We start from the raw sequence: 22554 nt of genomic DNA, 5'->3' as shown, positions 1-22554 counted from the left end.
GATCTTACTGAATTCATCCTTAAAGGGATTATTCATAAATGGCGGGCGCTATTTACAGTGCTGCTAAGTAGACCACCTTATTGGGGGGTAGAACACACATCGGACTCCAGAAGCACTTGAAAAAGCAAACATCATTTACGAATGAGCCCCCATACAAATTGCGTACGGAAGGTGTTTGGTTTGTACCAATTGAATTTAGTGGCCTTTGACAAAATGCCACTATAAGGAACAGTGACGCTTTTAGCTTTTGGGCGCCATCGGGCAATTGGAAAAGCTAAATTTTTTTTTTGGGACCTTGGGCGCCATTTTTTTCTGCTCCACTTCGGGCGCCACGGGCATTTGCCCATTCGGCTATAAGGAACTGTCCATAATCGACGTCCAATTTTTTCAGTGTTGCCAGTACATTTCAATCATGAAATACTCGAAATATATACGTTCTATTAAGTCAACTATGTGCTCTTCTCCAATATTGGGAGTCTGTTGGGGGTCAGTCATACATTTCCCTCAATAAAAATGTGCTGTTCTCGAGTTATTAAAGATTTAAAACTGCTGACACCACTGAAAAAAGTGGGCATAGCTTCCCTTCGACCTTGATGAGATACTATTTTCTTCAGAAAGTCTTTCCATTCTAGCTTAGAATCTTTGAAAATCACTGATTGATTTAACACCAATTTTGAGAATAGCGTGAAAAGTCATTCAACACGGGTTAAGCTGTGACTGCTCACATAAAACAACAACAGAAGACAATCAATCGATTGAAAAAAGTAGATTTAGTACGTCAGAGATTAGATTCTAAACACTTGTTGCACTAGTAAGCATTTCAAACTTTAAGAAGGGGCGCTTCAAATTACATTTACGCTGACTGTTCCCATTCACCAACGATCAACGGTTTTCTGTCTTATCTCATACCATTTATAGTAAATAGACTGTGTATACGACAACAACGCCACTGGATTTCGGTGTTTATTTTCTACGAAGATAACGAAAATATTTCTGTTTCTTATTATTTGATTTTGATGTTGCTTATAACATGCAATAATACTGATTGATCTTCGGTTATATTATTGTTTATCAGGCGTTTTTACATGTCATTAATCATTGATAAGAGGATAAGACACAAGACTCAAATGATAGAGAGTCAGTTCGATTTTATGTAATTTTTTTGTATTTTAATCGAAAATTTTATAAGAAATGTTTATGACAGAATGGCCTCCTCCTTGGTGGAGGAAGCCGTATGCTGCATTTTACTAGAAGAATGTGAAAATGAATGGAACTCCAAATAATCTCAAAACATAGTGAATATGTTGTCATGTAACCATGATGCTCGGTATTTCGAAATATTTTCCCAGAAACTAATTCGATAAAATGTCTAATCAGCGAACTTTAACCCCAAGACGACGATTTCAAAATTAATACTCGGAAGAAATTCGAGGATCCAATGGCATACATTCTGATACGGAAAATAATATCAAATGTTTCAAAGTGAGAAATTGTATCTACGAGGTTCATCTCTTCGAACCCGCGCACACACAACATCATCACCCAGTCGCACACAATAAAATTATTTATGTTATCTTGTTTGGTCGGTTAAAAATGAAATGAAATGAAATTTTAACACGCTGTTTTATCAGCTATCATTCAATACACACAGTTTATGTTTTCCATATAAATATACTCAAATATTAATACTACACTTATTGAGGTTTCTTATTAATATTGGAATGATAAGACATTTTTATACTTCTGTCCCGAGAGGTTGTCAGAGTCAAAGTTGTATTTGTTTTCGATTCAGTGTTTTCTTTGTGGATTAATCGTGCGACTGAGAAGTAAATCTTAAACCAAATATTGGCAATTGTTCGCTGATGATGACTGGCTGATAGTCCAACATAGTCGTAGATGATTTGACACATTTTTCAAGTCTGTTGCACTAAGGTGCAAATAATAATAAATTGAGTAAATGTAACATTGTGTGATCAAACACAGTCGGAGATGGGAAGTGATGTGGATCGTAATAACTGCGAATAAAACAGCAGACCCACTGTCCTGTCCAGTCTAACTAATCTCTGAGTTTTCTTGAATTTAATTGCAATTCAGAAATTCAGAAAATATTTCCTTGAAAACTAGCCACGAACAAACAATTTGCATCAAAACGGTCAATCCACGAAACAGCTGGACATGTCGCGTAATCGTTGAAGTGTACCAATCAAATGTACACGTACACGTTCGAATTCTTATCGACATCTCCACCGATAAAACCGTCGATGAATCAATATCAATTTTGTGTTTCCTGCTCGATAATTGAGATTGTGTTAATGAAAAGACCGGCTATTCAACAACGTTGATGTGTCGGTGAACCCTCAAGATATGGTACCATAGAGTTTGACTGCTACCTTGGAAGGGTGCTACCGATTCCTCGACAGATCTTTTGACTAATATTAGTGCCAAGAGGAGCGATTATGCAGATTATTGGAATCGTGTCCACAAATTATTTTTAATAAGATGTCCAAGATGTCCAGGTCGATTTTGTCCTGATTTGAGCCTGAAACAGTCGAACTGAAAAGATTCAGATCAGGCTCAGGTTTATTGTTATTAAAATTACCTGAGCCTGACCTTATTTACCGTTGACCTGACGTGACCTGATCGAACCTGACATGGCTTGAGGTAAATTTTAATTAGAAAGTAAAATGGCAAATGTTAGGTCATGTCCGGTAATTATTCGTAAGGACGAATCAGATTTCTGATTAAATTCAGGTCAGGCTGAGATTAAACCAATCGGGTTCAGGATAAGTCCGGATCAGGTAGTCTGACTCCAGGTTGAAAACAACCTGACCTGATTTTTGAAACGTTTCATATTTACGTTGCTTGAGCGCCATTCACATTGTAGATTACATTCACTGAGAAAAAAGATTACGTCTGACACGTATAAAGTGTGGTAAGGTAGTTATACACCAGTCATGTATGCGTACATACACACGACACGAAGTTCCATACATAGTCATTGTATAATATACGATGACTAAGGTAAGAAACATGCCACTCGTATTTTATACTAGACGTATGTATAATAATACGTGTCGTACGTTAGCACGCATACGTGTCTGGCGTATAACTTCCTTACCACACTTTATACGTGTCAGACGTAATCTTTTTTCTCAGTGTTGATTCATGCGTTGGATGTTTTCTTTTTTAAAAACTTGATAGAATCCAACTTGAAATCGGAGAATTCTCGGAAAATCAGCACCTGTAGTGGTTTTAACCTGTCACTTATGACTATTCAATGAATAGTATTCATCTGTAATCGATAACGACGACAAAAATAATGACAAGCGCTGGGTAATATGGTCTTTTATACAGTAAAATACGAGTAAAGAAAATGAAGTACAAGATTTTAAATCAACAGATTAAAAATACTTCGCTTTTGATCGATGGGAGTAATAGACCCGATAATACCGTCTGTTTACGTGTTTAAAAATCTGGAAATAATTATTTGTTTACCAAGGGAAAAGAAGTTGAAAATTTCATTTCGAAGGTCTTGTTTGTGACCAAAGGCGTAGCGAGGGCCACAAGTCACCTGGAAAAATTATTTTTAATAGAAATCCTCTCAAATTTTTAGTTGAGGTGAGAAAATCACTATTTTTTCTCCTTCTGAAACTTCATGCCCTTCTAGTAAAGTTATGTTGACCTCTGGAAGAAAGTTGTGTTGATCTCGGGCAAAAAGTTTGAAATTTCATTGTCTCACAAAATGAAATTTTTAACTTTTTTCGCCTCGGTGAACAACTAAGTACTGCATGGTACTGCGTCTCCTACTCACTATTTCACTTCCAGATTTTGACAGACAAACCGTCGTCAATGGTACACTCTAATTCAATTGGAATAAAATTCGACTGCGTTAATTTGATCTAAATTAGCAAATTTTGTTTACAATTAATGGCAGCGAAATTTCAGCATTAATTTGCTTCAGCTGTTTTTCAGCTGATACACACACACACACACACAATCAAAACTGCTTGTACGTCTTTATAACGACCATTAAGCAGCTTCTACCATATAAACAAGTATAGAGTGTTTAAGTGAGAGAGATGGCGAAATGACAACCTATTGTTCCATGTCGGGGTCTGCTGTCAGATTCTTTTGTATTATCGATGACAGCAGACCCCGAGTTGATTTTCCATCTCGCTCTACTTAAACGCCGTATAAACGGTTTTGTTGGTATGTGTGGATCAGCTGAAGCTAAATGCTTCAATTTCACTGCTCTGACTGTACTGAAAATTATCAACATTCCGTTCGACAATTTTCGCTAAAAATTCGCTAAAATCTATAAAATCGAGGAAATGTAACTAACCAGTTATCATCATGACTCTTTCTTATACATTATTATTCAACAGCCCTAATGAAAATTCAAAAGCTTTGCTACTTAAGCAAAAGCACAGACAACAAAACGATGACACTGTCCAGTCGGTTTTTAGGTCTAGTCAGTTATAGGCCGATTTGAAATGCAATTCTGCAACAGTTTACTAATCTAATACATAAATTCGCTACTTACTGTGCATGGTAGTTAAATGTATTGTTTTCGCAATACACGATTTGCATCGAATTAATTATTAATTTTGTTTGTTACCTTGCATGATTTAAAAATAAAAATTTGCAAATAAATATTAAATTCGCGCAGTAATTTCATAAATCACGCAATTTTCATGCAGATTTAATCGAATCGCAGTGCAAGTTAAATATAATTTTTATGTTACACGTAGAACCTAATTTTTTTTTTTCTTTATTCGAATTTATTTCATTGCGTACAGAATGGCTTTAATTACTGGCTTTAAAATTGTATATATAAATGGCGTAAGAACTTAACAGGTTAATTAGTACTTGTATAAAGTCTGATATATGAAGGAAAATGCTTCGTATCAATTGCATATTTTGCTATCGAATGGTGTATCGTACCTCCATTTATTATGTTTACTTATTACTTATCTTCTATGATTACATAGTTCGAGAAAAATACCGGAAAAATGCTTGACAAATTTTCAGTTGTCATCGTAATCATACCACAATGTACTAATGCCATCTGTTTTATTTTCATCTACAATTCGTTCCACTTCAAAGGGTTTCCAAAACTTTTCTTTGACCTTGTCAAAGCTGAGCGGCTTCTTTTTTGAATGGAAATATTCCATATGTTCGATGAGTAGAATTGGACGGCCTAGCACACTTGATTCGGTAGAGTTTCTTCTATCATTTTTGTGGAATGATGTTTTCAGACTAATTACTTAATAGCACGTGACGGCGTACGTACGGCTCGGAACAGGTCAATTTCAGAGTTTTAAAATAAATTCGGTCGTCCTTTCAAGTGTGGATGTAAATGAATGTATTGCTTTCCGTTGTTCATGTATCTACGAGGTAAAAACGCACATCAAGTGAACGTCAAATGAAACCTGATATTTCAACCGAAAGTTGACCTGTTTACCAAGGCCGTGGTCGAGCTCACTAGAAAGACGATTGAATTTATTTTTCAAGACCTCGAAAATGAACGGTTACACCATGTACATACACATGGATCGGGCTTGTGACAATTTTGGAGAATCAAGAAAAACATTTTCGAGAAAATAAAATCGCAAACATTTAAATGGGCGGATTTTGACCCGAACTTGACATAAGCCCGAACCTGAACTTTTCCTGATTTTCAGGATGGATCAGGTCAAGTCCGGGTAACCCAAATTTTCCATAAAAATTTGTGATTTCTGGTGTAAACATTTCGGGTTACCCAAATTTGTCCATCATTTTGTCAGATTCGGGTCAAGCCACTTCAGACTCGGGTCGGGTTGAACCCGAATTCGAAAATTTAGGTTGAGGTCAAAATCGAGTGGAACCTCAAATCTTAGTTCAGGTTCGGGTTGAAATCGGTTTCGGGTCAACTTGAATTTTGAAACAGGTCAATTCGAACCCGATACAAGTCCTAATTCTCATTAAGAAACAGTCACCTTACTTATTACTTATTACTTTAATTAAATGACTTACCAAATACCAGGTTCTAGCGTTATATTTATCGTCTCTGTCGATTCAAATTTGTGACCTTTTTCCGAATACAAACGAATTTCAGTTGATTAAAAACAATCCCCCATAATGATGTTCATATAGTCGTACATACCTGTTGAAATCATTGCCTGAATTAGTGTTATCATGTCTCGTGATTCCTTTATGTAGAACTCAGCTTCTTGATAAGTTGGAAGGTCGAATTCTGAAATTTTAAACGTTAATTGTGAGTGAGGTTTACTTTGTTGAAACACCTGTTGTTAAAATACTGGACTGTATTACTCAACAGGTCGTAAGAGACGATTCAATTTACGAAACGATTGGAAATTGCTTTTCCCAATTTATTTTTTTTGTTTGACACAGAAACGACACAAATTAATAAGTTTGTTAGACCTTACGACATACAACGTCTTCAAGTTTATTAGAATTTAGTTTTTAATGAACAAAAATAACCGCAAACCAGCCAGAGCATCTATCTCGCAGACAAAACGTCCTCATTAAATTAAAAAAACATAAACAAAGCGAACGTACGAAACTCACATTGCTCACGATGATAATCAATGCAATTCAAATGTGAAATATTTCATCCAATACAATTGATGCCTTGAAATGATTCTCTCACCGCAGAACGTTTTTTTTGTCAAATTAGATTTCTCAACATATCTGACGTTCATGTGACATATAATTATAAGTTACCAAGGCACGACATTCCACTCAAAAATCCTTTTGTTTCTACAGTCTACTATCCGATACCATCAAGAATGTGTGACGCAGATCTTGAAACAATTTGTAGACATATGTAGGATGTAAATAAGCATGAAATGAATTATTGTGCACATTATCACCTGAAACTACAGTAGAGATAGACGGCTTACGCAAACTCTCTGTGCACACCTGTGCAATTTTGAAAGAAGCACCTAAGACAACAGCGAAACTGTAATTGAATTGAGTTAAAAATAAAATTCAATTTTTTTTGTGGAAAATACTTTTGTTTCCATCGATTTTGCTCTGCAAGGTCGATTTCCGACTTTGGCTTTCTTCTGCGGAAAAATTCGCAATGAAAATCTGTCGGTCAAAACTGCCGAAAATTTTAGTCAAATGGTCATATTATAGTCGTAGTAATGAACAAAATATTTCCTTCGAATGAGTTCCTGCAATTTTTCTGCCTTGGTACCGAATTTCGGAATTTTTCTCGTGATTCCGCCCCTTTGCATGAAATTTTGTGTGAGTATCTGTTGTGGATGGTTGATTTTAGGCATTTTCGTTAGCCTGGTTTGGGCTACAACTCGCAACTATTCCACGAGAAATATAAGCAATCCCAGCCTAAATTCTACAGAAAAAACGTCCGAATGCCTCTAATGTACTTTTGGTAAAAAGAAGTCGACACTATCCTCGGATAGAGCTATTTTCTGGCACACTTGGTATGTAAATCCCCGCAATTTAATTAGTGGTATCGGTGGTATGCAAAAGAGGTATAATGACTGCGTTTACAGTCAATGTGAGAAACCGGAAAACTAGATTCTGAATTTGAACCTGCATTCGGTCAGTTAAATACATTGATTGAAAATGATCGCGAATCATGTCCACACTGATCACATCTGATGTAAACAATCCATCTTCAACCAGCTGATAGCCGGTAGAAATCATTTCACGACATTGGTATAAACACGGTACTTCTTCCACACACTGAAAGGTTCTTTTAGTAACATTATAAAACTAAAACGAGCGTGCAGTGTACATCTACACTCATGTTGAACGATCGAAATGAAAAAGAGCGTAACTAATGCGGTATTTGGTTGTTGATATAACATAATCGAAGTCTTAGCGGTATACGGTTAAAAATATGTTGAGAGTGCAATTTGAGTCACTCGACGTTAGGCAGTATATTTCTAAGTTTAAACTCGGTATGTTTTAAGTGTGATATCGTCGAATCTTCAGGTGATTGGGAAACAAGCGGTCTCCGATTTTAATGAGTGATAGCTCGTTGAATTCGTCTTTCAATTCAGGGGAACACGTATCTTTCACTTTTACTTAAAAAAAAAAATTTGTTTTCTGTGAAAAGCGTTCAGCAGTGAAGACATGTCAGAGGGTACCGAAAACAGTTTTTCGACAATAACTAAAGAAAAAATTATTTCAAATTGTTGTAATGTTGTACGAATGTCGGCCTTGGGAAGACCTACAGGTAGAGTACACGCACCGCTTGGTGCTAGTAGATCCACAAGAGTTATGACTAAAAATATAGTGAATGTTCGGAGAGTCCGCCTTCTCTGCAGTTTGACAGGAGTTTGGAAACACGATATGATCAAGTGGGAGCAAACGGTTTTCCAAACTCCTGTCACGTAGCAAATATTGGTCCGATTGAAAAACTAATTACTGTTCCGGAGTCCTGAGGTCATGTGCTAAACGCTAACACTTTATTTGACTTAAATGCTCCTAGAAAAGTTTAATAATTGTTCTCTTGATATTACTAATAGTGAATCTGTTTTAACGACATATATTCGCGACATAGCGAAGCGTTTTGCTATTGATAAGGTAAAAGAATAGTAGACGATAAAAAATGACTGCTGTAGTACCATTCCAGGTTCTGTTCCAGCAGTTGGGCCCTCAGAAAGAAGGAAAAAATCTACATTTTGGCACCAACTTTTTTTTCCAAGACTTCTGTAGGCTTGCAGCACAAAAGTACTGGGTTCATTTATATGTGGAACGATAGTGGAAGAGGCCAGCTACAACACACCATACTCAGTTTAGTGGAACATCGAAGCTGCAGAGAAGGCGGACTCTCCGAACATTCACTATATTTTTAGTCATAACTCTTGTGGATCTACTAGCACCAAGCGGTGCGTGTACTCTACCTGTAGGTCTTTCCAAGGCCGACATTCGTACAACAATACAACAATTTGAAATAATTTTTTCTTGAGTTATTGCCGAAAAACTGTTGACGGTACCCTCTGGCATGTCTTCACTTTTGAACGCTTTTCACAGAAAACCAATTTTTTTTTTTTTAAGTAAAAGTGTAAGATCCAACGAGCTATCACTCATTAAAATCGGAGACTGCTTGTTCCCAAAGTTAAAAAAAAATCACCTGAAGATTTGGCGATATCACTCTTAAAGAGTAAATTTAAGGAACAATGTCGTTTAGCAAGGGATAGAAAGTTTAAAAATACAATTTATGCAACTCAGCATCATACTAAGCAAAATTTGCAAACTCTAGATGCCTCTGTGGCATAAAACGTTGAATGCAACTCGATGCAAAGTACTTAATTAGGCTCACGATTTATTATGACACACGGCCTGCGGCCTCTGTCCATAATTACACATCTGGAGCCTAAAAAAGTACTTTGCACCTCGATTGCATGAATAACTATTTCGTGTGAATTTTGTTCCCATGTTACGTAATGGATTCCGATTCGTAACATCTGATGACGTCTGGCTAACACGGTTTTAAATATATTAGCTTTGAAGTAATGAACCAGGCAATTGTGATTCAATAGAGATAGAAAAAAAATATTTAGATCGATTTGAATCTTCTGTAACTTCACTCATCACGGTGGGACTGAACGACTTTTAAATGTAAGTTTTCATCCCGGTTTTTTCATAAGTGATTTGGGGAAGAAAAGTGCTGTTCAAGTCAACAAGTTATAGCGAAATTCCCTTAGCTGTTTTTGAGAACCAGCACTAGTCTCAGTCAGGACTTGTGGAACAGGCTTACATTGGAATTGGTAGAGAGTAAAACTTTAAGTTTTACAATGTAAAAATTATTGCTCTCGTTCACTTCTTCGTGGAGCGAAACTTACATGTTCAACCGTGTCATCTGTTATCAACCATGACAGAAATAACCAATCTGCTGGAGATTATCTTCCCTTATGTATACCAAATGATTGTTTAAATTTATGAAGTAAAAGATTTTCTACCAAATACTTGGAAATGATTTCAATAGAAGAAGTAACAGATTTTGTGTTTATATAGCGATACGCTTGCCGTTTGTGAGAAGTTATTGAGAAATGACTAAATATGATGAATAGATTGTTTATCGACATGGCATTATAGGCAAGTTGTTTTCAAATCGACTTATAAATTGAAGATTATACAGTTAAGTCTTCTGGTCGTATATTTTAAATTTTAAATGGTAGGATGACGCCTTTTATTTGTGCGCCTATAATTTATAAGTGGTCTTCTAAACTGTAATACCTTTGCGCCACCTACCTTAATTATTTATCAAATATTTGTGATATTCAAATTAGAATTCTGAATTTTTAATCGCCAAACAAAATTTTAATAAGCCGCACTACTGTGCGGTACAAGTCAATTCGAATTGAAAGACCAACAATGTGTAATTAATGAAGCAATAAAAATTGTTTTAATATCTTTGTGTTGATTGTTAACAACGACAATTTACTTAAATATAAAACAAATTGGTGTAAAATTACAAAAAAGCCATTTAAGCGTTCGCTTAATTAACTTTTTTTTTCTTCTTCATCTCTGTCTTGATACTAAAGTGTTATTTGTATTCTTTTATGCAAATTACTTTGCATTATACTTGATTCCTGTCGTACCTATTAATTTTCTGAATAGTTTCTTCAATGCTGGACTAGCCAATTAAGTGCAAGCAAGTCAAAGTCGTTAAGAGTAATCATTCAGCCGCAACAGAACAGCAAAAAAAATCTCTCTCGTGAAATCAATAGTAATTTCAAAGGGAAAAAAAATTGTTGCACATATCATACGTAGCATACATGCACTTGATCTCTGCTAGTTTACAATATTTACTTTACATATATGTTACGTTTGAATATAAAAAGAATTGACAAGTCAGCATAATAAAATTATATTGAATAATGATAGTAAAAAAAAACAACGACTGCACGTGAACCGAGAGCATTATATAGCTACACCATGAAATTATATCTCTTGATTAATAATTGAAAAAAAAAACTTGTTTGCAATTAAATTGAGGAAAAAGGTCCAGAAAAGTGAAGGACATGCAAAGTTAAACATTTTGTGTTGTTAACCTATTAAAAAAACCAATAATATTGTATGCTAGCGCAGGAATGGCTTCTCCGTCTTCTCTTACCTTTTAACATATCAGCTATACAATGTGACAATGACACCGTCGGCATCGGCATATTTGGCAATTTCGATACGTCTTTTACAGGAATTAATGCTCGCGAGAGATCCGGCGTCGTTGACGATTTACATTTTACAAATTCTTTTTTCAGATCACTATACCTACAGTAATACGAAGGTAGATCAATATCTTTGGCACATGCTTCTGGATGTAGGCATTGTCGCAGTGGCAATGGACCATCTGTCACTAGTCGAAACGTAGGACTATCTGGATCGATGGATAGAGAGCGCACATATTGGTCGAACTGAAAGTAAAAGAAGAATTTTTTTTTTTTAAATAATTATCACATCAATCGGAAGCTCTGCTAAATATGTAGATGTTATTCGCCAAGAATATTATGAGAAACCAACGAACTGCAAACCAAGCACCAGAATCGTATTTAAATAAGGGACGTGCTCGAAACAGTAATTAGGATTTCTCTCAAATTTCAGGATCAGCACTTATAATTGTGAATTTTAACTCTGTAAATTACGAATAATTCTGATAAGCAAGACATTCAACCACTGTCTCAGTCTTAGAGAAAATTAAATACGTCTTTCGATGTTGTCTTTCGAACAATTGACTGTTGCGCTGGTCTGCAGAGCGTTGGAGACACTACAAATAGCAAATGGTCATTACAATTACTACCTGACCCAAGGACACTCTTATCGCAGCTTCTCTGAATATAGCAAGGAATATGGTTTTAAGAGTACACAAAAGTTCCCTGTAGCAGCGTGAAGTACTGTGGGAACCGAGTAGTTGGCACAGGTCAATTAACTATTCGAATGCAGATATCCTTTTGTTAACTAGAACAGTTGTTGACATGAGAGAGTATGATTGTTAATCAGTTTCAGGCGAACCGTAGATGAAGAAAGATTTAAATAAAATTTGATTCGTTTACGTTGAGAAAAGTCGGATGTTTTATTAGGCTACGGCCTTGCCTGATCCTATATGGGGGCTCAACCGCTTTTGGACCTTTAAGGGATGTAAATTGTGAGAAAAATTAAAAGACATTTGAGAAAATCCATTTAAAGTTTGCAAAGTGAATTGTGTAAAGACGATTTTGAACAATAGAAAACCGAAAGTAAATGAAAAGAAGCACGTGGAGAAAAGAATCGCAAAGAGTCCGGGTGAATGCTGAGTGGGTTTACGCCGAACAAATCGCAAAGAGTCCGGGTGAATGCTGAGTGGATTTACGCCGAACAAATCGCAAAGAGTCCGGGTGAATGCTGAGTGGGTTTACGCCGAACAAATCGCAAAGAGTCCGGGTGAATGCTGAGTGGATTTACGCCGAACAAATCGCAAAGAGTCCGGGTGAATGCTGAGTGAATTTACGCCGAACAAATCGAAATGAAGATAACAAACAACTGCTAAGAAGTAAAGACTGAGATGGGACGAAAAGAAGCTGAAAAGAAGCAACGCGACGGAAAAAGTAATTTTAAAGTTGGCATACGAACTTTGAAAGTTCCAGAAACATTGAATCGACAGCAACGTGGTGTATACAATTCGAAACAATAAGCAGGTCGGCGAGACAACAACAAAAAACAGATCGAACAGTGATTTGCAGTACAATTGTCGCTAATATGTTGAACTTCGATTTGGTTGGTAAATCGGAATCGTGCGGCAAGGCTGGTTGTATAATTTTCGGATCATACGATGCGACGACTTGGATAATTTTGAGTTTCGAATATACGAGGAATGTGGACGATTTTGATGTGAACATGAAACGTTGCAATGGCGATGAATATGGCAAAAGTGTTTGGATTTATCATTCGTTACATTTGTGAATTTACCATTCGTTATATTTGTAAAGAGGGGTGTGTGGTTGAACACATTTGAGGTCAAATGTTTTGTTAAGAGGGGGTTGTGTGGGAACCGAGTAGTTGGCCCAGGTCAATTAACTATTCGAATGCAGATATCCTTTTGTTAACTAGAACAGTTGTTGACATGAGAGAGTATTATTGTTAATCAGTTTCAGGCGAACCGTAGATGAAGAAAGATTTAAATAAAATTTGATTCATTTACATTGAGAAAAGTCGGATGTTTTATTAGGCTACGGCCTTGCCTGATCCTATAGTACTATGGTCTGGTCACTCAAGACTATGGAACTAAATGTTACTAAAGTCTCCAGAGTTGCAGATGATCTCTGATCACATTGTCCCGTCGTTCATATTCGTCAGCTTCTTTGAAGAAGTTATGATACCTGGCAGGAAAGATTGGGTGGCTTATTTAATTCTGTGAACAGAAGACTACTTAATCTGGTATACAGATAGTTCTAAAGTAAAGTCATCTGGAGCCGGAAGGTTTCTGCGGGCTTCAAGCTTGGAAAAGGAGCTATTCAAGGAGCAATCAAAGCCATACCGTCGTATAGATTAGCCTTTTCCCTAGCTCTAGAGTTTAGAGACAGACTACATCAAGTAACGGAAAAAATGAACTTGCTAGAGAAGGATCGAATAACATATGAATAAGTCCTGAACCACGAGTTGGAGTCAGGTCACTTAAAACTATTAGAATTCTGTTAAATTTAGGATCTGTAACTGGAGGGAATAACATCAACATTTACCATAATATCGCCATGGTAACTGAAAGTTACACCGACAATTTATTTCTGTTTCACTAACAATTCACAACAAGATGCTACAAAGTATGAGAATTATATTGAAAAGCATCGAACTGCATCACATCATACTTAGACCTGTAATTAAGAAAGTGTGTATGTAAATCGGAAATTCTTGAATTACGTTTAAATGCACCAATTAGGCATGCCGTAGATTAAAACGGGTAAATGTTATAGCAATTACTCAGCTATCAGGTCTGGCTTGGATTAACGTTCATCTATCTGGACTATTTGTCCAACAAAACAATTTGTACCGGTAAAGACATTGGACACCATTTTGTCATAACCAAGTTTCTACCATTTAAAAAATGTCTTTAAACATGGTTATTGCAAAATGCTGCTGAATATACCGAACGAAATCGGGTGAGTTAGTTGTACTACCATAAGTACCCCAACAGTATTTTCTATGAATTTCCTATAGAGGATTATTGGTCATCAGTCATTGAACTCATATTTAGTGTCGACTTAAAGTCTAGATTCCGATCCAGAGGAAACACCACTCCGCTACTTGTTAAAAAGGTACTGCTATTTTCCAGATGATGCCCAACAAAACCTTTCATTTATTGTTAATGTGGCATTAAAACAGCATAATCGAGCAAAAATATCATCCATCACTGCACTTAAATGCAAAGCAAAAATGCAAATTTTAAATCCTGTTATTTAGTTTTGAAAAAAACCAGATTTTATTACGAACTTTTTTTGTCCATTTTAAGGTTAATGTTGCCAGTGTAAAAGAAGTAATGTTAAAGCATTTTTGATATAATCCAACATGATCGTCGTACGTGGTGTACAAAGTGTTTGTACATGTACGGAGAAAAATGAGGTAACATTTTGTAATGTATGATTTTTCGAGAGAGAAAAAAGTATTTATGAAACACAAATGATATGTTAAAAAATTAAAATATTTTTATGTTTCAAACAGTGCGATTTCTAAGAATTTTTTTTTCTTCCATATTTCGGATATGTTTTATGGCTGTTAAACTTAAAACACATTTTTGAGTAGTAACATGTATTTTATGAACAATTGCGTTTTCATCGAGTGGTTCTTTTTTTTCATATTTACTTTCAGTGCTTAGACTGACATACATAAACCAGTACAGTACGGTTTGTATTATGATGACTAAATTGCTGTTATTCAACAGAAAAGCGTCAACGTTTTCATAAAATCGTATATTAAAATGAAACGTTCATTGTTACTCGCTCTTTATGCAATTATGATTCTAAAACGGTATTACCATCCAAAATGAAAATTTAAATATGATTTATGATGGGACGGGTAACACTTTATAGGTTAAAATGAAGAACTATGCTACGGACTTCTTATTTCGTAAATTATATTGGATATGTTGAATGTCAATTGAGTGTTCAGTGAGCTTCTGATTTTAGTGTTAACACTCGTATTTCGAACGTCAAAAAGACTCCAAATTTTGATACAAGCATGTACAGTACAATTTCATGTGTGTGAGACAACGTGATTCTCGTCTCACTATAAGAAATCACGGTGGGGTTGAACAAAAGTTAAATAGAGTCGCAACACCACCTCTGATTTTTCTTTTTAATGTTCTTATTGAGGGACTCGAGTACTATAAGGAACCACGTTCAGTTCGCGAATCCATCCAGCCGTTTCGGAGAACCGGCACTCATGGCTGTGCGGCACCGACGAGTCAATTTGAATACAGATTGTTGTCGAAACGGATCGAGAGACTAATTCGAAGCTGCAAACAAAACGTCGTAACAGATACTTGCTGTGAGCCTTGTATAGGATGTTTGGTATCGTTGTAAAGTTGAGACAACAGGCTGATCAGGCATTATTGTCTTGTTGCAAGAAGTGTCAATCTATGTATTATATAGGAGTTCAAGTATCGCCGGGGGATGGTGAAAATAAATTTTTTCAAATATTGTACAATTCAGACAAATTTTGTAAAATACATTCTCAACGTTTAATAGAGCAAGGAATCCTCTGCCAATATCGCCATTCAAAGAGTTTCAAACTTTTTTCGTCTCGGACATATCACTATTCAAAAATGTCAAAATTTCGACTTTAGCTGGCTGTGGCTACGTGGTCAGGTTGTCGAGGGAAGCCATTTTAACACGAATTAGCTTAGAATTAGTACCTATATCCGTTGCGATAACAATCTGTATTCAAATTGACTCGTCGGTCCCGCACGGCCATGAGTGCCGGTCCTCCAAAACGCCTGGATGGATTCGCGAACTGAATGTGGTTCCTTACAGTACTCGAGTCCCTCAATAATAACATGAAAAAAAATCAGAGGTGGTGTCGCGACTCTATTTAACTTTTGTTCGACCCCACCGTGAAATGCAGAGTCCGATACAGAGTTATGATTGCGTCAACCATCAACCTCCGAATATTTTTTGATGGTAATGCTAGGAGCGGTACTATGGCTCAAAATGAAAGAATTCGAGAATTTCGATGAAATATTATTTTAACGACAAACTAACTTAAAAGAAAATCCTGACGTGTATGAATGTTGTATTGCCTTCGATTCGACTTAGAATGCAATTGGGTATTGCGATGTATCGCCTATATTCGACAAAATGAAACTCCAAAAGTTGATGTGACCAAATAATTTAGCCTAGCTATCGACCATCTTCAAGATGAGTACCTTATTTTTTTGGGATAACTTCCGAATCTCTTTGATCCCACATGGTCCATCTTCGAACTTAGCCTCTGGAATTCGACTCGTTTTAAAAAGGAAATAATCAAAATCGGTCGATATTTCCTCAAGTTATCGTGTTGACAAGGAAAAATTGGGACAAACAATTACGTTTTTCATAACATTTCATAAGAGTTTTGAGACACACATTTTAGGGTATTTTCTTGCATAAGACCCTGACTTTCTGTTATCGACAGCTGTGACAAAAATAAGTGATCCGAACATTGTATCTTTATGTAGTAAATGTATGTGTATGTTCAAACAAATGAAGTAAAAGATTTCATGTCAAACACTAAACGACGATAGTAAATAATAGAAGTATCAGATTTAATGGTAAAAAACGTTACAACTGACAACGAATTTACCGAATTTACCGAATTTTTGTTATCCATCAACGCACTTCAAGCAAAAGTGGTACTTTAAATCAGGGCCTACTTTTTGGAAACTAATTTCTTGAATTTCTCGAAATTTCTCGAATTTTCTCGAAATTCTTAAAATTTCTCGAATTCGAGAAATTCGAGAAACTTCAAGAAACTCGAGAAATTAGTTTCTTGAAATTTCTCGAAGTTTCTCGAATTTCTTGAATTTTCTGGAATTTCTTGAAATTTCTCTAATTCGAGAAAATCAAGAAACTTTGAGAAATTCAAGAAATATTGACAGTGCTCCATACAAAATTTTACACTGTAAAAAGAGTGGGGATAAAATTGCATACAAAAAGTACTCCATTTGGCAGCTGTCATCAATAGCACTTTTGCTTGAAGTGCGTTGTATCCAATCATCTTCTTGTACTCCCATTTTTCGAGAAAAGTTTTCGTCAAAAAATTTTAAAATGTCAAAAAGAAATCGTGAATTGTTCTTATGAAAACTACGCAGATTTAAGCGGTTGATTTTATGCAATTTTGAATGTTTTAGATCGAGGGCAGCCTCAAGTCATCCATTAAAGACGAGTCCGTAAGTTGATAATTTTTTTTTAAACCGCACACTCCATCATACTCCTTGTCTCTGTAAAGGTTCTTACGCCACATTATAGTGCAGGATTTAATGTACAAACAAATATTGTATATAAATGCTAATGGCTCACAATAAAATCCGTAATTTGTTCTATTGTTTAACTCTTGAAATAAGCCAATTGAATGAAATTCAGAATAACTTTCGTAGTCCGTACAAACAATGTTGTTGCTTAGAATAACTTTGTCCATCAAATAATTTTCGTTCGTATTTTTCTTCGAGATGGGTCTTCTCTGCTAATTTCATGCTCCAGATGATATCTACCTTTACTTGTTCCTACTATCCCCATCAAATTATACAACTGAGTATGAACGAATCGAATAATAGTTGACTTAAGAAGATTGAAGTATAACTAAGAATTGTAACATGATTAATAGGTCGTTCAATCGTAGAAAATTATAATACCACGAACACTGCGTGAAACCACAAATGGGAAATAGATTGACTTAGTTCAGTTGGAAGCTGTTATCATCGCTATGTTCAAAATCATAATAGCTACCTTCCGCTCGATAAACCCATAGTATATAGAATGTCCTCCCAGTTCGGCTATTATGGTCATGTTGTCCACGTAACTAGGGTACTTATGAAAACATTTATAATGTTATGACTGTTTGAAAAACGAATGCGGACAATTTTTTTTTTCTGTTTTCGGTTGAGTAAATAAATACATGAGGAGATGCTACTTTGATTACAGGTGGAATTGATGTAATCATACACAACTAAACACAACTACCGGCAACTCATTACAGTCGAATATCATGCGACAATTTTATGGTTTCTAAAATTTGTCATTTAAAAAAAAATGTAAATTTATGGCTTTAGTAAACGCTTGATCAATGATGAGATATGCAATGTATTTACACACAAAAAACGAGCACATACATTTAAGCGAATAGTATGTTTTCATGCGCCACAAGGTAATATATAAATTATTCGAATATTCCAGTAAAAATTTTCGAGAAATGCAAGTTTATCACAATGAAAGTAACCCAGTCAAACGGCATCGGCAACCACACAGGTCTCTCAACAAGTGCAGCGAATACATACTTTTATGCATACGAATTAAATAAATGAATCGATTAATGACATCAGTCCATTTTCAATATGTTCTTGACAGTCCACATTAACTGTAATGTTAGACATAGCATGAAATGTTAGATATCGATCAGAGAATAATTTTACTGAGCTTGCGAAATCGACATAGAATTCTTGGACGATGAAATAACCACAAATCGACTTTGTCATGCGACTAGCCGATTTCATAACCGTTTTGCCATAATATGGAACTGATAGGTTTCACCTCGGGTTTCACTGGCAGTAGATGTACCACCAGCAGAATAATTCATTATTTCAATTCTTTCGATTCAAACATTAGATTGTGCCGGGCTGGCCATACTGTGAATTCGGGCGATTCCCGAAGGGTCCTTAGCATTTTTTTTATGAAAAAAGGGTTATTTTTCCATATTACGGACCTTTTCCGGTTTCCCTGAAGGGAATTTATGTAGCCAGCCTGGAACTGCATAAGAGATTGATGTTGAATCTATTACTTCATTCATGTTAACATTCATTTTGATACATTAGCAAGAGAGAATGGCTTGTTATGATCGTTGTTTTCGAACAGAAAATGGGGTTACCGTTGTACCTACACTAATGATATTCTTGACAATTCTTGGACACACTGACACAGTCTACAAATTTTAGGAAATGGACGACAGATCGGCAAATAACTGAAATTAAAAATCCAGACGTCTAAGCGAACATTTTTTTTTGCTTCATCATTTACGGAAGCCACCTGACAATTTGTGTTGTGAATGTAGACATGCAAACCGACGACTGATATCTATAATTTTGGTGATTTAATAAAAATTTTGTGAGAACATTTTGCGCGGCATACATTTCGAAAAATGATTCGACTGATTCGATCTATACCAAAATATATATCGAAGCAGGAAGTCAATATTTCGAATGTGCTGAGCCAACAACGTTTGATTCCTATACACAGATATTTTCAGAACAAGAACAAGAGAAACTTAAAGAAAGAGTGATATGTATAACACAAATCTCGATTATACCACTGCACTTTTACTCCATATGTTCAATGGAATAACGACGATGCATTCCGTTGCGGAGTGTTCCAACCAACACTCATAATAAATGCGGCGAAAGAAAGATGTGAATAGAAAATTGGAAGATAATTTCTTGTGTGACTGTACCCAAGGTCCTTGCCCGGTCAGCAACCGTGTTATGGTTGATTGTATTTATGGTTTTGTTTCTTACTTTTTTTTTAGTGTTTTGTACATTGCGCCACAACGGCAATCACAGCATTTTTTTCCATTTTTATGTCGGGAGAGCTTGGTAATTAGTTTTTTTTTTGTATGACGTGCTATGCTATTTGAAGACAGAGTGAAACATTAATTACGTTTCAGATGAGATGAATTGCATCATAAAAACATCGAACAGCATAAAATTGAAATCGACCGAGCGACGGACGGCTCAATATTTTTATGAAATAATTTGAAAGTTGATAAATAATAATAATATTAAAATCGCGAGATTTCAATGCAAATTAAAGTTGTATACATGTCATGCCAATTGAGAGACGATAAAAAAAGTGGTAATGATTGGCTGTTAACGGACGTACAAGATATCATTGTAGATAAATTGTAAAAATCTTGTATTTTATCTCACGAAATTGAAACTGACCATGCAGGAATTTCAGTATTCAACAGACAAACATTCAACAGAAATTTTTGAAGTGACACCATAAATTACAATATTGACAAGAAAAAAATGCAAATGAGACAATAGTATGACCTAATACGTGAGAGGGTAACCGATGGTTATCACCAAAACTAAAGTCGAGCCCCTTAATTAAGTTTTAGCCATTCTTCTGCGACTGTTCGTTCATTTAACTGTTCAAATTATAATTTTTTACCTTACACAGAGGACAATCATAACATTAGTACAAATAACGAGTATGTTATAACTTCTCTTGATCAAACAATTTTCAACGAACTGATGCAATAGTACATTACTATACCAGTGAAGTAATTTGATATCTCGTATCCAGATGAGTAAAAGTATCCGAGGGCTTCAGCCCGAGGTACTTTTACTCATCGTGATACGAGATATCAAATTATTTCACGTGTAAAGTATGGCGTTTTACTTTACGAGCGAGGGAAAGGGTCTTCACTAGTGAGGGAAAGGCCACATTACCTCACTAGTAAAGTAAAATCTTTTACTTTATTTGTTTGGTTTCATTTTGAATATAACACGTAGCGAAAACTTATCTACTTTTTTGAGTAAAGTAACTGGCACTTGAGTTGGACCTCGAGTGTGTTAGAACTACCAAAACGTATGAATAAAATAAGAACGTAAAAATGACATCTTTATTTGTCCTAATCCTCAGAACGAATGAAACAAGAAAAAATTTGTGATTACGTGGCCTAATATGATTACTTTGAATTTATGTATATACCTCCTTCAACAGAGTGTATATTGATCTCGACCTCGCCTCGAATTTACACACTTCACCATAAATACATTTCTATTAATAGGTTATTTCCGAACATTTTTATTATTAAACTGTTTATGTATCGCTACGTATCAGTCGATCGTTCATCTGTACTACATAATCAGTAGTATAACAGTTGAGGAATGAAACTTACGGCGGGAAATCTAGCACACGGCGTGAAAATAGACACATTTCAAGATCGATTTTTCACAATGTAGCAAATCCGTTTTCAATGTAACAAATCAATTGTTGCCCTTTCTAAACTTAATTTGGCCTTTTACGAAATTTGATATCAAGAAATTGAAGTTTTACAAAGTTAAAGAACTTGTCTATTTTCACGTCGTGTGCGAGGCTACCCTACCCCAATGGGCAGTAAAGCAAATGGTTTCCAAGCAACTAAGCTGGAAATGGGCCCTTAATCATTTTCGATTAGGAAGAACCGTTTGAGATCTGTCTGATACGGGACTCGAACCTGTGACATATAGGACGTGAGTCCGGGTGATGGCAGCCAAATATATTTTTTTCTGATTCAATTCATTGTATTGCTCCCAGGGCTTATTTCTTGGAATTTTAATTCTGAAAATTCTGACAAAATTCTGAAAATGTTTTGAGTCGATCACGTTTTACGTGTGGGTCGCAAATGCTACGTTTCGTACGTAGCATGTACATCGAAGTCGTAAAATTCTACGTCTACATCGTACAATAAACGGCTGAGTGAACCATTGGTTTTGTCCTCACTCAACTACAATGTACAAAACCAATGGTTCACTCAGTCGTTTATTGTACGATTTAGACGTAAAATTTCACGACTTCGATGTACATACTACGTAGGAGATGTAGTATTTGCGACTCTCACGTAAATCGTGATCGAATCAGACGTACATTGAAATTTTCCGTTTTTTCCGTGTAGATTTTTTCCTAATTTTTCGGAATTTTAAGAATTACAATTTCCAGAAATAAGCCCTGATTGCTTCACAAAATCATTTTACATTTTTATCGTTTGGTAAGACAAAAACGATCTTTTTGTAATGTGGGCTTATATGCAATAATATATGTTCCTAAAACTAATTAAGTAAAAGATTTGCGCACAGTTCATTAAAAACACGATAAATCACAAAAGAATTATAAGAACATTCGATTTGAAGATCGATCTGATAATTAGGTTCAAGTTCTTCTGGTGAACTTAACTGATTCATGTTAAGTTTTATTTGTACACTTACTTTATCAATTACTTCTCCTAGTGGTCGTCCAGCTATTTTCAATAGCGACTCATTTATTGAAAATTCCGGCGTTGAATTTGTTAAAGCTTCTGACGAGTCTGTTAATGTAGTTGATGAAACTAATGATGAATTCTTTTCGTCGTTTGAAATTGAGTTGTCTAAGTCATATGTTCCGACAGGTCGAACTAAATATTGTTGTACACCCATCACCTGAAATAAAAAAAAAGATTTTTTTAGAATAACAAAAAACTAATTTACGTCAATGCAATTGTATAAGAGGTGGAGTTGAAGAGTGTTTTTGCTCCTACTCCACTAACAGTAGAACATTCAACAGCCGATTGATTTGATTTTATTCGATGTGATTGGATTTCATATGATAAAAAGACCAT

General features: G+C 35.6%; 1 protein-coding gene across 2 annotated transcripts in view; it reads right to left on the bottom strand.

Moving 5' to 3' along the window:
* The window catches only part of LOC119085124 (RNA-binding protein fusilli), a 62637-nt gene that overhangs the window by 21169 nt on the left and 18914 nt on the right, over nucleotides 1–22554 (bottom strand). For both annotated transcript variants that reach the window (XM_037195389.1, XM_037195390.1), the window contains exons 3-6: nucleotides 22166–22375; nucleotides 11099–11396; nucleotides 6146–6235; nucleotides 6016–6070 (exon numbers count right to left, since the gene is read on the bottom strand). In XM_037195389.1, coding sequence (XP_037051284.1) covers nucleotides 6016–6070; nucleotides 6146–6235; nucleotides 11099–11396; nucleotides 22166–22375 — 653 coding nt within the window. The remainder of the gene's footprint in view (nucleotides 1–6015; nucleotides 6071–6145; nucleotides 6236–11098; nucleotides 11397–22165; nucleotides 22376–22554) is intronic.

The sequence above is a fragment of the Bradysia coprophila genome, unplaced genomic scaffold (assembly GCF_014529535.1).
Source record: "Bradysia coprophila strain Holo2 unplaced genomic scaffold, BU_Bcop_v1 contig_94, whole genome shotgun sequence".
In the NCBI taxonomy this organism is placed as follows: Eukaryota; Metazoa; Arthropoda; class Insecta; order Diptera; family Sciaridae; genus Bradysia; species Bradysia coprophila.
Note: the sequence above shows the minus strand (reverse complement) of the source record. Positions and strands in the feature narration are given on the sequence as shown.